At 38.4% G+C, this 15,589-nt stretch overlaps 1 protein-coding gene across 3 annotated transcripts in view; it reads right to left on the bottom strand.

Annotated features, from left to right (window-relative positions):
- PRPS2 (phosphoribosyl pyrophosphate synthetase 2) overlaps positions 1-15,589 on the bottom strand; it is a 32,183-nt gene that overhangs the window by 5,854 nt on the left and 10,740 nt on the right. For 2 of the 3 annotated variants that reach the window (XM_063126384.1, XM_063126387.1), the window contains exons 2-5: positions 13,477-13,660; positions 10,438-10,452; positions 5,255-5,353; positions 3,163-3,287 (exon numbers count right to left, since the gene is read on the bottom strand). In XM_063126384.1, the coding sequence (XP_062982454.1) occupies positions 3,163-3,287; positions 5,255-5,353; positions 10,438-10,452; positions 13,477-13,660 (423 nt within the window). The remainder of the gene's footprint in view (positions 1-3,162; positions 3,288-5,254; positions 5,354-10,437; positions 10,453-13,476; positions 13,661-15,589) is intronic. The other variant, XM_063126385.1, reaches the window with a different exon arrangement.

Here is a 15,589-nt window from a genome sequence, read left to right as displayed (position 1 = left end):
TATAATTCCAGCCTCCCACCCCATTAAATAAAGCTTTTAAAAATATGAGCTTGATGGGCATCTAAATGTAGCTGCGTTTGATTATATTAGCTGTTTTTACTTGCTATAATCTTATATATGGGTTTCAAAAAGATACAGTCTTTACTCCTTAAACCGAAGTCTTTACATCATCACTTAGCATTCCAGCAACATGTTTCATGTGGTGAACAGCTCTCACCTGTCATAGCTATATGGAACTGCTCTGTGTGGAAACATTTCCAGCAGCCTCTATGTGGCAGCTATAACATTCAAATGAGAGCTTGGTGATGGTGACAACCAAAAAAACCCAGTTCCTGCATAGTCAGAATCCATGTCACAACCGTAACATATGCAAATGTCAATTTCATGGATTGGTCATATCACATGATTAATTCTCGTAAAGCACCAATTCTTTCTAGGATTGCTAGCATAGGAAATAATTCCATAACTAAACAAAGCCCTGCAATTAGCATGTACATACATTACTGCTCTGAAGGAGACCGTGACTACACAGATATTTATCAGCAATTATCAAATCGCTTGGGTAATGTATAAATTGGTGTAAATTTAAGCCATGTCATCAACTGAAATATTAGTGCCACATTGCTAGAAGCTTCTGTGAAATGCTGAATTGTGGTGGCAGAGACGGTTTATAATAAAATTGTATAGAATGTTGAAGTGACACCAAAGCTGAAGTTCATCACGTTCTTACTGGAATGCCTAGAATGTGCACAGAATGCTCAAATTTAGCTTATCAGTTCAATCCTTTTAAAATGTTAACAAATATATAGCCTTTTGCATTTTCATGTCAAGTCAGATTACAGTTTTATTTATTTAAGAACTGCAAAACCCTCTATTAAAGGGAGTTGGCATTATTTTAATTAGCTATTTCAGCTATACATTATGATTATTAGTAGAATTATTTCTTTAAAAATAATTTTTAAAATACAAAGAGTGACCTCTAGTGGTTTATTGTAATACAGATTTTGGTCAAACATGAACCACACAACAAAAGAACTACTTGCTAGATGATGATGATGATGATGATGATGATGATGATGATGATTTAAAAGAAAAAGCTGGGCAAAGGACAATACATGAATTCTAGTCCTCATTAAAAGCCATATTTAATATTATATAGACCAGAGGTGAGCAGCCTGTATAGTACCAAGAGTATTACTATACATATTGGAAAGGAGTTCTTCATAAACTAGACAGAGTAGACCATTCAGATGATAAGTAATTAAAGCATTAGTTTAGATTCTGCAAATTCCAAGCTAATGTTTTCGGAAATGAGGGTCACAGCATAACATCTGGTTTAATTTTTGGATTATTATTTTTTGCCATGTCACCACCCCCACCCCTCCTCCATCTTTTGTACCATCTAGCCTGATTTAAGAGTTATGGAGAACCCAAAAGCTTGCACACTCTTTTGGCTAGTCCTAATAAAAGTATTGCCTGATTATGGATCGGATTTTCTCATGAACCAAGCCTGGTTTATCTTTGTTTTTTTACTTACAAAGTTTGTTTGCTGTACATTCAGATACACAACTAGTGCCTGCACTTCCCCTTTGTAAAAATATTGCATCAAAATTAATTAATTAGTATGGATGGATGCAATTGCAATATTTGTTTGGGCTAAAACAAACAAAACAAACAAACAAACACATAAGGCCAAGAAGAGGAAACCCCAAGAATGAGGAAAAAATTGCAAAGGAATTCCGCTGTTACAAAGGAAATGCAACAATGGACACCGATCCAGATATACCATGATCCAGTCAGATTATAAAACCCAGTCTGATTATTTCTATACAGAACATTTAAAAAACAAAAGGAAGGGAACTCTTGAAAAGTACCTGTTCCAACGTATGTGAACAAGTATGTGAAACCCTAGTTTTAATCAACATATACTTTACCAAAATTAAGTGTCTGCAAAAGGTTAACACGCACATATCCCAAGAAATACATATCCTGTAACCTAAATCATTGACACCAAACTATTATTATTATTATTATTATTATTTATTTATTTATTTATATAGCACCATCAATGTACATGGTGCTGTACAGCGTAAAACAGTAAATAGCAAGACCCTGCCGCATAGGCTTACATTCTACTAAAATCATAGTAAAGCAATAAGGAGGGGAAGGGAATGCAAACAGGAACTGGGTAGGGTAAACAGGCACAGGGTAGGGTAAAACTAACAGTATAAAGTCCGAGCAACATCAAGTTTTAAAAGCTTTAGGAAAAAGAAAAGTTTTTAGCTGAGCTTTAAAAGTTGCGATTGAGCTTGTAGATCTCAAATGTTCTGGAAGAGCGTTCCAGGCGTAAGGGGCAGCAGAAGAGAAGGGACGAAGCCGAGCAAGGGAAGTAGAGACCCTTGGGCAGGCGAGAAACATGGCATCAGAGGAGCGAAGAGCATGAGCGGGGCAATAGTGTGAGAGGAGAGAGGAGAGATACGAAGGAGCTAGACAGTGAAAAGCTTTGAAGGTCAACAGGAGAAGTTTATATTGGATTCTGAAGTGGACTGGAAGCCAATGAAGAGATTTCAGAAGTGGAGTGACATGGTCAGAGTGGCGAGCCAAGAAGATGATCTTAGTGGCAGAGTGGTGGACAGAGACCAACGGACTGATGTGAGAAGAAGGAAGGCCAGAGAGAAGAAGGTTGCAGTAGTCCAACCGAGAAATAACCAGTGCATGAACAAGCGTCTTGGCAGAAGAAACTATATAGAACTAAACCTCAATGGATTCCTTTTGCAGACAAGTCAGAAGGCAGAGTGAGGAAGTTTTCATACTTTACTGGATTTAGAATAATTAAGACAGCTTCAGAGAAAAACAGGCAGAAAAACAGCTACTGGGCTATAAGAAGCAAGCAGCAGGGGGGAATCCCCTCTCCCCCTTTCTGTATAGGGAATTAGCTGATTAGATCAAAAGCAGAAGGAAAGAGAAAATAATTTTATTTACAGTTTTCCAAGATTGCCACTGTAGTCTTTGAGCCTGACTGCTTTTTAAAATACAAGACAGAAGAGGAGTATTCTCTATGTGCAATTTAAGCTTCCTATCACTTAGGCAAACAGCAAGTGCCAAAGCAGTTTCTGCTCTGTAAAATATATGCTGGTAAGCTAGCTGAAGGTTGCAATCTACCTTTTAGCTCCACCTGCATCAGGTGAGACAATGACACAGTTTCTCCAGTCCACAATATTTTCTTTGATCCACTGCAACACAGCTGGTTCTGCATACAGGTTATCCACTGGGATATCAAAGAATCCCTGGAGATTGCAAGAAGAGAAATAGTCATATGTTAAATAATACAGACAATGATTTTCACATCATTAAAAAGTTGCAGTGAAGACCACTTACTGCCAAAAAGGTCAGGCAGAAGACGCACATTAAAAAACAGAACTTCCTACCATGGCCATGGCTTTATTACATAGAGGGTAACATCTAAGAAACACAACAATAGCAAGACAACTCCTGAAAAGCACCTGCTCAGCACCTGCTCAACATACATGAACAAGTATGTGAAACCCTTGCCCCAATAAAGGTTGAGGTTAAATGTCTAGGTTGCTGTACCTTACCGTTTTGGAAACAAGTGAGACACCGGGCATGCTACGAGAATATAGTACCTAATTCTCCACCAATAAAAGTTTCATTGAAATGGTTGAAACAAGAGGGAAAAAGAGCTCCAAAAGGTTTTACAAAAAACCTTATTGATAGTCACTGCTAAAGTACAGTACGCTTCAGCCTGAATCTAGTACATCACACAAGACACCCTGCTTTATGAGAGGGTGAGTAGTTCCAGAAGGGGAATTGCTTAACCAGAATATGTTGGCCTTCTGTAGTTCATTTAAGAAACTGTCTGTTAGGGTCCTCTGCAATCTTCTTTTTGTTACTTATTGTTACTGCCATTCATTTCTTCCTTCACACTGAAAACAGTTGTCAACATGTTGGAACGATACTGCTGTCTTGGATTTCCTTGCACTAGTTGGGCCCCCACCACATGTGCGCTGAACTCCGACTGTGGATCCCATGGGATCAAAAAGCAGATGTTTTACTTGGCCTTGAAAGAACCTCCAAGACTGTCGTCTTTGACTCACAGTCAACAACCTGAAGTTTTACGATAGCTTGGGAGACAGCAAAATTGTTATCTATTTTAAACGTCCCAATTTGGAATTTAAAGAGAGCATTGCTGTAACAGAACCTATGATGCTTAAAGAAACCCTGGAGACCACACAAATTCTCAAAGAAATCATTGCACCTGGCTGCAATTTTAGCAGTTAGACAAATGTACCATTTGGATTACTATAATACCCTCAACTTAGAGCTACTATTGGAGACAGTCAGGAAACACCAGATGGTCAACAATGTTACTGCCAGATAGTTATCAGAAGCTAGCAGGGTGGACCATACCATGACATGCGTCATCTTCTCTAGCTGCAGATTTATTTCTGGGTTAAATTCAGGGTTGGTGGCTTTAGCTTTTAATGCCCTAAAACATCACTCAGTTTCTGTTGCCCTTCTTATCATCCACCTGGTGATGGATGTTTGGTTGGTTGTGATGAGGAAAAAGGCCTTTTCTGTTGTGGAACCCAGAATAACCATAACCTCCCTAATGAAGTGCATCTGGCCCATACTGCTTGCTCTGAGGATGGTATTATTCCAGCAGGCTTTGTTGTTGTTAAGCTAAGAACATCTGAATAATTCGTTTACTGCTTTTGCACTCTTATTGTTGTTTTATTCTTTATTCAGTTTTCTTGCATTTTTTTCATGACAAGGCTTTAATTTATTATTATTTATTTATCGCATTTTTACCCTGCTCCTCAGCCAAAAAAGGCTCCTGGAGTGACTTAGAATCATTCATCAAAAAAGACAGTCCCTGTCCTCAGGCTTACAATCTAAAAGACATGACACGCAAGGAAAGGGAGACAGGGAGGGAAGAGAAAGAGTAACATAAAAATAAAAAATAAATTAAGTAGACCGGAAGCACGGCTGGTGAAATGGCCCTGCTCCCTCCTCTCATCTCCCGAAGGAGGGGCAGACCAAGAGGAGCAGGCCCTGATGTTCCCTCTTCTGATCCTGTCTCCCTCAATCCTTCTTCTTCCCCACTGGCTTTTTCTTAGGAAGGCAGGATATGCATTTTAATATAAACACAACCATTAAAAATGTTTTCATGGCAGTAATGCAAACATGGAAAGTCAGCCAGTGCACATGAAGAAAAAAGGAGTCCCCTAATTACCTGTATCTGGGAAGCATGCAAATCCATGGTGATGATGTGGTCTGCTCCAGCAACTGATAACATATTGGCAACGAGCTTTGCAGAAATGGGAGCACGGCTCTGAGGAAACAAAACGTGGATTTTTTGAATTTTGAAAAGAAGTGGCAAGATTGCCCAGTTCAAGTGATATGGGAAGATCAACTCCTCCATGATCACTATTGCATGTATATATTACAAACAGGATTTGCAGCCAAATGTTATGCTGTATCCTCATCTCGTAACAGCAGGGTTACAGCTGACTAGCAATGCCTTCTTTTAGGATACTATATACTAGTTAAGGGCTCTAGCAAGCCAATTCACTCCCCTCCCCCACAGCAGTTTTCTGTTTTTCTTTTCCAACTGACACTAGGTTTTCTATGGCTTCTATGAGCATACTCAGTCCTCACAGGGCTGTTTTTTGTTTTATTTAAACGTCCCCTCTTGCTTCTCAGTGGCCCTATTTTGTCCCGATTTCTATTGCACAGGGAGACTGAATTTGCTGTCAGAGGGATTTTCTACTAATCACAAGCTTATTTTCTGAGTGTGGATGCACATGCAACCCAAACAGTAGCATCCACATACAAGAGTGAGGTATCAGCGGGCTTGAGGAAACTCTGGCTTATAAAAGTGCAGTATTCTTAAAAGAAAAAGAAAAACTAAAGGGAGGCAGAACTCAAAGGTCAATAAGGTCTGACCATAATCAATGGGTGTTTTGGGAGGCTGGATACTGAAAACTGGGATGTGAGGGGGGAATGGAATGGAGTATCCTGCCTAGAAGAGGGGTACTCCCATATTGCAACATTTTGTTGCAGTTCCCACTTGTTTTATATAAAAGCTGACAGAAGGTGGCGTGAAGAAATTATTTTCTGGCTCTGAAACCTCGCCCTTGAACATTTCTTGTTCTTACTGTTACAAGTTATGATCCCAAACTAGAACAAATTTCCTCAAAGCTGCAACTAACTAAAATTCTTCTTTCTAGGGAAAGGTGAAATGGAAGTCTGCCACAGCACGTTAGTAAGGAGGATTTAAGGGTGAAAGCGGATATAACATTCAAAGGATGGTGGAAGTGGTATGAACACACATCATCTGCCCCGAAAAAAATATTTTTATCTCACCTTTCAAGAAAATATTCTCAAGGCATCTTACACCATGCAATTAAAAACAATAAAAATAGATTAACACTCTGGGCAACATATTTATAGTAACGGCAATTTCTTTGAGAGTTCCTGAATATCAACTAAAAAACCACTGAAGGCCTTGGGAAACAAAAATCCTTTAACCTGCCTTACGGCACAATCCTGTACATGTCTATTCAGAAGTGAGTCTATGGAGTTCAATGGGGATTACTCTCAGGAAAATGGGCAAAGGATTCCAGCCTAACAACTGAAAAAATTGGCACCTGGCAGACTGAAGGGTAGGGAGAACTTCCGTAAACAAGGCCCTGCCATTAAAAGAGGCCTATTCCATTTCAGAATAATAATGCAAGTGTATTCAAACTATTTCCCACACATTTATTAGAATGTTACATCAGTTTCCACTCTCAATTTGACTCCCAATTCAGGGCTTTAGACAAAGTAATTTGGCTTTTAGGAAAACATGGGATTCTGTTTTAGGCTTTTTTGAATATTATAGGCCACTTGCTATCATCCAGTAACAAACTAGAGATAGCAAATTAAGACCAGGTATTGAGGGCTCAACTACAATTTATACATACATTCATGTAACAAAATCCACGTGGAGAAGTAGTGTGGATTAATCCTTTTATTCTACCTGCTCTTTTTCTGCAGCAACTTTCCCTCTCCCGCAAGCTACTTCCCCCACCCCATAGGGCTCAAACCCCATTTGTCTGCCAAGGGTAAGTTTGGGCAAGGAAGTGCTCAGTTCCCTCACCCTTAAATTGCCCTCTGTAAACATATTCTGGCAGTTTTTAAACCAAATGCATTCCAGATCATCCAAATAAGTATTATTTGATGTCAAACAGAATGACAGTGCTAAATTTTGATTTCTCAATAAGTGTAGAAGTTCCCTCTGCAATCCAGTATTAATTTGACATTAGCTACAACATTGCCTTTGCTTCACATTCAAGTCAATGCATATTTTGGCAGAGAAATATGGTTACTGCAGAAATTATTCTTGGAACTGGGACTCTTGTTAAAATGTTACTTTTAAAAATTCTTGAAATGCAACCGCAGCGGTAAGGCTCAGCAGTTGCTGTTAACCCCCGACCCCTGCTTTCCTTTTTTATTTAACCTTTGAGATTGGACATACATAACCTGCAAGGAACTTGCAATGCCTGTTCCTATGAGGTAACAGAATGATCAGAAAGAGCAGGAGGATAAAAGGTCATTTAGCTGGAGGGGGAAGGGCAGATAAAAGGCTGAAGAGAGGCCTGAGAGAGAAAAGGAAGTAAAAGAGAAGAGAAGAAAGCCCGCAGACAAACACCAGAAAGAAGCTGAAAAGAGGTTGTAGAACAACAGAACTGAGAATGCAATAGAACTGTAACAGAAAACCACTATTCAGCTAGAAGCAGTTAATGGACACTGTTGCCACATAAGCAGTAATGGTTTTCGGTTGAGTTCATTTATGGGGGATTTATTCATTTCTTACAATTATTAATAAGTGCATTGTAAGCTACTTTTAAAATACAGAATTATTATTCATAGTCATTAAATTAAGAAGTGATAAGGTGATCTGCCTGCCTTATCCGTAACTGATAACTGCACTGCACAGTCCACCTGGAATTGCTGCTACTCAGCTTTCATTCATTTCAGTATAGCTTGTGCAGACATCTTACAAATCTAACAGTGGCTTGGTTCACACAACACAACACAAGGTTGAGTGTGAGTTGTTGTTGAAATATGGATTGTTGTTTTGTGTGAACCCAGCTGCGCTAACAAATCATGATGTTCGTTAACCATGAACAACCCACCAAGAGAACCCATGGTTTATTGTTGGGTTGTGAACTGTGGGTTGGTTCCTGGTTAACAAATTATGGTTGGTTAGTGTGGCTGGGTTCACACAACATAACTGACATTCATCCTTAAGTATCGGCTGTCGTGTTGTCTGAACCCAGTGAGTGAATGAACAGTGCTTGCAGAGCAGTAGGGCTTGCACTGCATGCATAACACAATGGCATAGTCTTTCAAGCATAAATTCTCATAGCTGAAAAGTCACAACAGTGAAGCACAAAATGCCCAAACAAGTTTAATTTCCAAGTATAGTTGAGTAAAAAAAAGAAGAATTTCATTCTGACAATAAACATGACTGTCGAAGAAGAGCAGAATTAATACTGCTCACTAGTAATGCCATTATATCAGCAGCTATGCAGCAATAGTAGAGAACAGAGCCAGTCATCAACACTTAAGTCATGTTTGTTAGGCTCCAGTATAATAACTACTGAGAGGACAGCTCTAAGAATTAGTATGGTTGAAGTACTTATCCTGGCTTGTGCAATACCTCACAGCCCCAATAAAGGGAGGACAGAATTCGATTTCCACAGATCACATCTTAATTTATTATCTGACCTTCATTACTGAAGAGGAAGAAACAGTCCATAACACTTTCTGCAAGCCAAGATCTCTCTATTCAGGGTCAATTCATATGGTGACATTTTTGGGATTTAAAGTTACATATCCAAAAGGCCACCAAACACTAGTGGAAGATTTACTTTGGAGAATAGCTTGTTGAAAACCTGAACATTAAGCATTTAGTACAAACACTGAGTACAAACATTTGCCCAACCTTAAAATGGATCCTGAGGACTTTAAATCCTGCAAATAGCCCACATCTTCCGGATTACAATTTAGCCTTAGAAAGGACAAGATGAACCATGCCAGAATGTGTCTGCAAGAACAGTTTAGTAGGAAAATTTCCTGGATGGGGCAGACCAATAGCTCAAACAGACCTCTTCTGACCCAATTAACCAACTCATGAACCACTATAAATTATCCTTTCTACATGTGTAGATTTTGTAACAAACATCTGGAAAGCAGTGAACTGCCAAATTTAAAAAGCTGTAAAACCATTCACACCTTGAACCCAAGAATGCAGGTATTTAGAATACATAAATATTTAATTAGACAGTTTTGTCTCTACTAGCAAATTGTACTTTAGGATTACAGCTACATACTCTGATGAGAAATATCTAAAAAGCAAGCACCATAGCCATTAATACCAACACCATTATGTGACATGAACAATAAACCTTTTTAGAATTACATTTAAGGTTTAAAACATCTGAAATGTGAAAAGTTTCCAATTACATCCCAAGCATCCCGCATAACCTTTGGCCTTAGCCAGGGGAATTTGTCTACCACACTTTTTGAGTTTTCTAGCATGCTATGAGGAATTCTTCACACAGCGCATAGTTAAATTTTGGAACTCACTACCACAGGATGCAGTGATGGCCACCAATTTGGATGGCTTTAAAAGGTGGTTGGATAAATTCCTGGAGGCAAAGGCTTTCAATGGCTACTAGCCATTGGTTGTGCACTATCTCCAGCATTCGAGGCAGTAAGCTTGTGTGCACCAGTTGCTGGGGAACATGGGTGTGTGTGTGCTGTTGCACCATGTCCTGCTTGTTCATCCTTGGTCGATGGCTGGTTGGCCACTGTATGAACAGAGTGCTGGACTAGATGGACCCTTGGTCTGATCCAGCAGGGCTCTTCTTATGTTCTTATGACAATGTGATCTTGTTCCTCAGGCCTTGTTCAAGTGAGGTATTCAGTTTTATCCCTCAAAAGTGGTGATGACTTTAATTTCTTCTACTTCTCCAATAATAAAGGAATAGTCTCTGCATATGTGGTGAATACACTACATACACAAGCAGAAGATTTTAGCAGTTTATTAGATGTAAAGCTTTCCTAGTTTGGAAGAGTTGCAAGTATTCCAAGGATAGTCTTACTTAAGGTTTCTGTTTAAATTGGAAAAGGCCTGATACCAGTTTCAATATGGTACTTTGTAATATTGGCAAAGAATACTAACTTATTTGAAATGGCAAAAATCCCAGGCTCTTTTACAAAAGCCTATCGATAAAAGAGGTATAGTTTGCCCAAATGTAGTTAAATATCACACAATGAAACTGAGTTTGAGATCAAAATGGGTCAGCTCAGATGCTAATAATCATGGTACATTTTAGATCAAGATAGCTGCAAGGTACCACTTACCCATCTACCTTGGTCCTATATGGGAAAACACAACAAAAGTAAATTAATGAAATGTTCAAATCCTTCTCTCATCTGCAAGAATAGGATATTTTTTTTAAAAAAAATCAGTTAATCAAAATCCCCACTGATCTGTTTTATGTATAATAAAAAATTAGTATTGGAAACAACAGATGTATAGGGATTAAATATTAGGTAGTGAGATTTATTGACTTATTGGAATATGTATGTGGAATAAAATTTGAAGAACTAAAGGGGAGATTGCCCTCATTAATTCCAATATTTTTAATTAAGAAACTTTGTAAGTCAGAAATGGGACTTTAAGAACATCTGAATCTGAAAAACAAAATACTTTTCAGGAAACAAAAGGCACATTGTCACAATATTATCTCATTATAAAAAGAGATCTTTTAAGTGGAAACAATTTCAAAATCCATTTGAGAAGTATTAATGGCTCTCCAATATGGGAATCTGAATGAAATAAAATATTCCTAAATGGAACAGTGAAGTCTATTGGCATAATTTAAGAGACAGAAAATCTACACAGTATTATATTGTGGCTATAAGACTCCAAAAAGGTTGAGTAAAATTTGTAATGGTAGTATTGTTAGAAATGTAATTTGTTGTGGGATGTGATGGACCTGCCCTATTTTGCAAAGTATTTGGTTAAGAACAGGATGACTAGATATAATATATCACTAAGTCCCAAGACTCTCTTACTTGGCTGCCTAAGCACAACTCTTTTGAGAGACTGTTACGCCTGAACTGATTTGTTCACAGATGCAAAAAATTGTGGTAGCCAAACACTGCACCTCAAGAATGTTTATAATTAAAGAATAGATTACTAAAGTGTGGCAATCAGCGCAATTAACAGAATTGAATCAAATAATTAAACTGAGATAGAAGATACAGCAGACAGAGATTTACTAGAAGTTGGCATCCTTTTACTGTTTTTCCCCCCGGAAGCAAAAGTTTAACATTGGCAAGAACATATACAATTGTTTTCATTACTTTAACATTAGAAATAACATGATCTATTGTGTATATATGAACATGCTTTTTATTGTATTCTGCGACATCTGATGAAAAGAATCACATACATATACACTTTTATTTGGATTTTTTCACTGCATTTGTGGTATTGCTTGCTCAGTTCTTGTCTTGCACATTAATTAATTTTCATGCCAAACACTAAGACATATAATGTAGATCCTAGGACAAGCAGAGGATTGGAATGTGTAGGTGGGAAAAAAGATTCCACCTCTCATTTCGAATCACATCTGATTATTTCTCAGGGGCACCTATCGCTCTGGTCATCTCACTAGCATTATGTGCATCTTGCATAATTTAAAAAACTAAGTAGGCCAGTAGGGCAGGAAGACACAAATTCCTTTGCTTCCACCAGTATAGAAATTCACCTAGTTATTGAGTGGATTAGAAATGTACTAAATAAATAACTATAAATAAATTCATGTACCTGCAAATTTTTAAAATTAAAATAAATAAAAGTTAAATGTTTGTGTTCTTCCTCTTCCTCCTCCTGATGACTTTGGAAAAGAACTAGACTTCTTTCACACCAAAGCAACAGTTGGGGGGAAGGAAACTGTGGCTCAGAGAGCATGCCAAAAAAGAGCATTGCTTCTGAGCCTATTATCCCTTCCTCTTCTGTGGCTGCTTCAGAGGCTAAAGGAAGACTCAACCTTCCTTTACATGGGTAACCACTGTGGAGAGAAATTTGCCACTTCTTGTGTTGCCTGAAGGAAGCAACCTATGCTCACATCCCTTAACCAACAATGAATGTCATTGTCCTTAGTCAGGGCTGAAGCCTGCATGCTTCCCTCTAATGGAAGAGATATTCCTAGGCAGCCTGTCACCCATGGTGGAACGAGTTGGGGTGGTGGTGGTTGGAGAGGCAGGGATCATTTTAACACTCCAGTATTGTTCAAGTGACTAAGATCTAGTTCCTATGCTGTCTTCGCAGTATGGCTGTCATTAAGAGGACTAATTAGATTGTAAATAACTCCTGGTATTGCAGGCATGGTTAAGATAACGCAAGCCTGCTTTCTACGTAACAGATGCTGCTAAGTGTGAGTGCACCATTCAGCAGTAGCTATGTTATACTGGTTGCACTACTAATGCACAGCTTGGCCCTATGTGTTCCTTGGCACTGCATATTTCAGTTTACAGTATGGAAAAAACACACAATTTTGTTCTAAATGCTTGAGGCTTCCAGCCAGAAGCAGAATCATAGAAACGTTGAAACAGTTTCTCTTAATACTTCAGCAAACACCTTATTTTTAATTGGATGTATTATGCAACTAGCAGTACAGTGAGCCCTTAGACTGTCATCCTGCCAAAAGAAGGGCAAAACAAGTAGAAAGCAGTGAGCACTGGTAAGCACAAGATGACTTTGGGCAGGTTTGTTTTAGCAGGCTGGATGTTCAGCTACTTCAAAATCTGTTTCAACATTTTTAAGAAACAAAATTTTCATTGTTCTCATATTATAAATTTAGTATGTCTGCACTGTCAGCCTGGCCAAATAATTAAGCTATTGTTATTCCATATTTCTATTGTATTGAATATAACCTAGTCACATAAAAATGTTCTCACTTCTTTTATTTTTATTTATAACATAATAACAAGAGCAGATCTAAACACTTTTGCTTGACACTAATTCTTTGGGGTCAAGGTCCACCCTCTTGGTAATCAAGGTAACCACTTCTGTACTTCATTTAACAACAACATGGAGTTTCTCCATACTATTATCCAAGGACTCAGAATAGGATGCGATGGCAGGGTTAGGGATGTAGGGATGTTCACATCTTGTTGCATCAAAAATAGTAAACCACTTATAAGAGGAAAAAGGTTTACCTGGAAACAAGTTCTATTTCAAAGGAACTTGCTAACAGCTAAGAATTCCTAGGATTGCAGCTTTAACAACTCTGTTTTGTTTATAACAATTTAAACTAATTTCATAAATTGGTAAATGCAGGAGAATTTCCTAAAATGAGAATCTTCATAAAGTAACCTCCCCTAGCTTACCTTATCTTTCTTATCCTGTCTAGCATATGGAAAACATGGGATTACGGCCGTAACGCGGGAGGAGGATGCAATCTTGCAAGCATTGATCATGATGAGAAGCTCCATCAAGTTGTCATTTATTTCGCCACAACCACTCTGGATGATGTACACATCTTCCCCTCTTACACTTTCGCCAATCTCTACGCTGAAAGAAAGATGGAGACATAACAATGACATGATTAGGCACATTAAGCTTATACCACTTATATACTGTGCCTTTTCACTTAGCTCTCTGCAGTAATATATCAAATACTCCAAAAGCCAAGAAAATGTCTTTTCATGCAAAGTGGTGCTCTAAATACCATTGTCAACTTGTAGAAACATGAGCTAAGGCTCCACATGTATTATAGACTAACCAAATAAATCTTTCTGTTTATAGGGTTGGTGCCCACTTTCAGGAACCTCAATTGTTTTATATCACTGTACTATTAGATATGCCATAATCTTAACTAAGTCCACATAAAAAAATAGACAACAGGTTCTTTTGCCATGGAGAAGACCTTCCCTCCCAGCCTTTGGTCTCCAACTTTCACAACTTCACACTTCTCTAAGTCCACCTCCTGCTCCTCCAAAAGAGTTGAATCATTGTGTTGTGTTGGAGAACACAAGTAGCCTGTGTAATTCCCCAAGTTTGTAAAAGCTGAAGCACCCTGCCCCCGCCCCCCATCCATGAACTACAGTCAGGCCATTTTACTTTTAACACCCAAGGAGATTGATTTTAGTGCTTGTAAGGGTGAAAAGTACCTAGCCTCAGAAGAGCCCCCCGTTTCCCCACCCCCATGTGAACCATTTTTCTGGGCATGCCCCTGAGGGGAAGTAATTCTGCTGCATGGGAAGGGGCACATGCTTTGCCTGCAGCAGGTCCCAGGTTCAATCCCAAGTAGGGCTGGAAAAAAAATCCTTCTAAAAACCCTGGAGAGCTGCTGCCAGTGAGTGTTGACAATGCTGGGCTTAGATACCCTTGGTCAATGACTTAATTCAATGTATTTTTTGTTTGTTTCTCTTTGTATTTGAAGAATTAACACCATATTATATGGTATTTAATTATTGAAGGCAGCTTGCAGGTTCTCATGGTTGGCAGAGTTCCTGAAGCAAAATAAAGGTCTGTAGCAGACAGAGAACAATTTAAAATGAAGCAAGGCAAATAAACCAATGTCAAATACTTGATATTGATTAATTAAGGGTATCATCCTATGAGTTGTGCCCTTGTAACATGGAAGCCTCTGACCTTGGAGGCTTCCGAATATCCAATGCCTTGCTTAAGGGCAGGAGGGAGTGGTGGAGGCCATTCCCCCCACCCCCATGCCCCTTTACTTAACAGTCAAAGATATAGGTGGAATCCATTGGCTGTTTGGAAGTTTTCTTTTCAGTTCTTCATAATAAAGAATTACATTTAGTCACTTTTCCATAATCTGAGGAACGGTTTTGACTAATATTGTTGTGTCTGTCCTGGTTTGTATATGAAATAAAATCATGACCTATTTTATGAAAATCATTTTTTTTTTATTTTGACTTTAGCTAGTTTCAGTTGGTATGACATTTTTTCTGCCATTGTTATTTGCCATAGCTCCATGCACCAAGATTTAAATGTTAGAAATTTTGTAGTTTTTCAACTTTTAGCTATTAATTACCCTGCAAGCTGCCATCACCATGAACGCAATTCCTTAGATGTCGCTTTTGCATTTTGTTCTTCCCATATTGTTGAAAGCCAATGCTGATGCAAGAGATATAGTTTGATGTGTAATATTTGATAACACAATGAGTACACACCTCTGCACGTCCTACAGAATTATAGGATTCCATCCTGCTACTCTACTGTCCACAAATGAAAATTTACATTCAGAGGATGTAAGGACCACAGCAAAAGATAATACATATTATCAGAGTTAATTGTAATTATACAGCCTGGAAGGATTGGGGATAGTCCTGAATTACACACTCTATGCACCTCTCTTTTAACGTATTTGAATATTTAAGAATGAATAAGGTCTAAGTGTGTTCCTATACAGTATAGGCTATCTAATTAAGGATAGGTTATCTAATTAAAAGGATGCCACAGAAGAGAAATATGAAG

The sequence above is a fragment of the Elgaria multicarinata genome, chromosome 5 (assembly GCF_023053635.1).
Source record: "Elgaria multicarinata webbii isolate HBS135686 ecotype San Diego chromosome 5, rElgMul1.1.pri, whole genome shotgun sequence".
Taxonomy (NCBI): domain Eukaryota; kingdom Metazoa; phylum Chordata; class Lepidosauria; order Squamata; family Anguidae; genus Elgaria; species Elgaria multicarinata.
The sequence above is the reverse complement of the archived record's forward strand: the minus strand, read 5'-3'. Positions and strand labels throughout refer to the sequence as shown.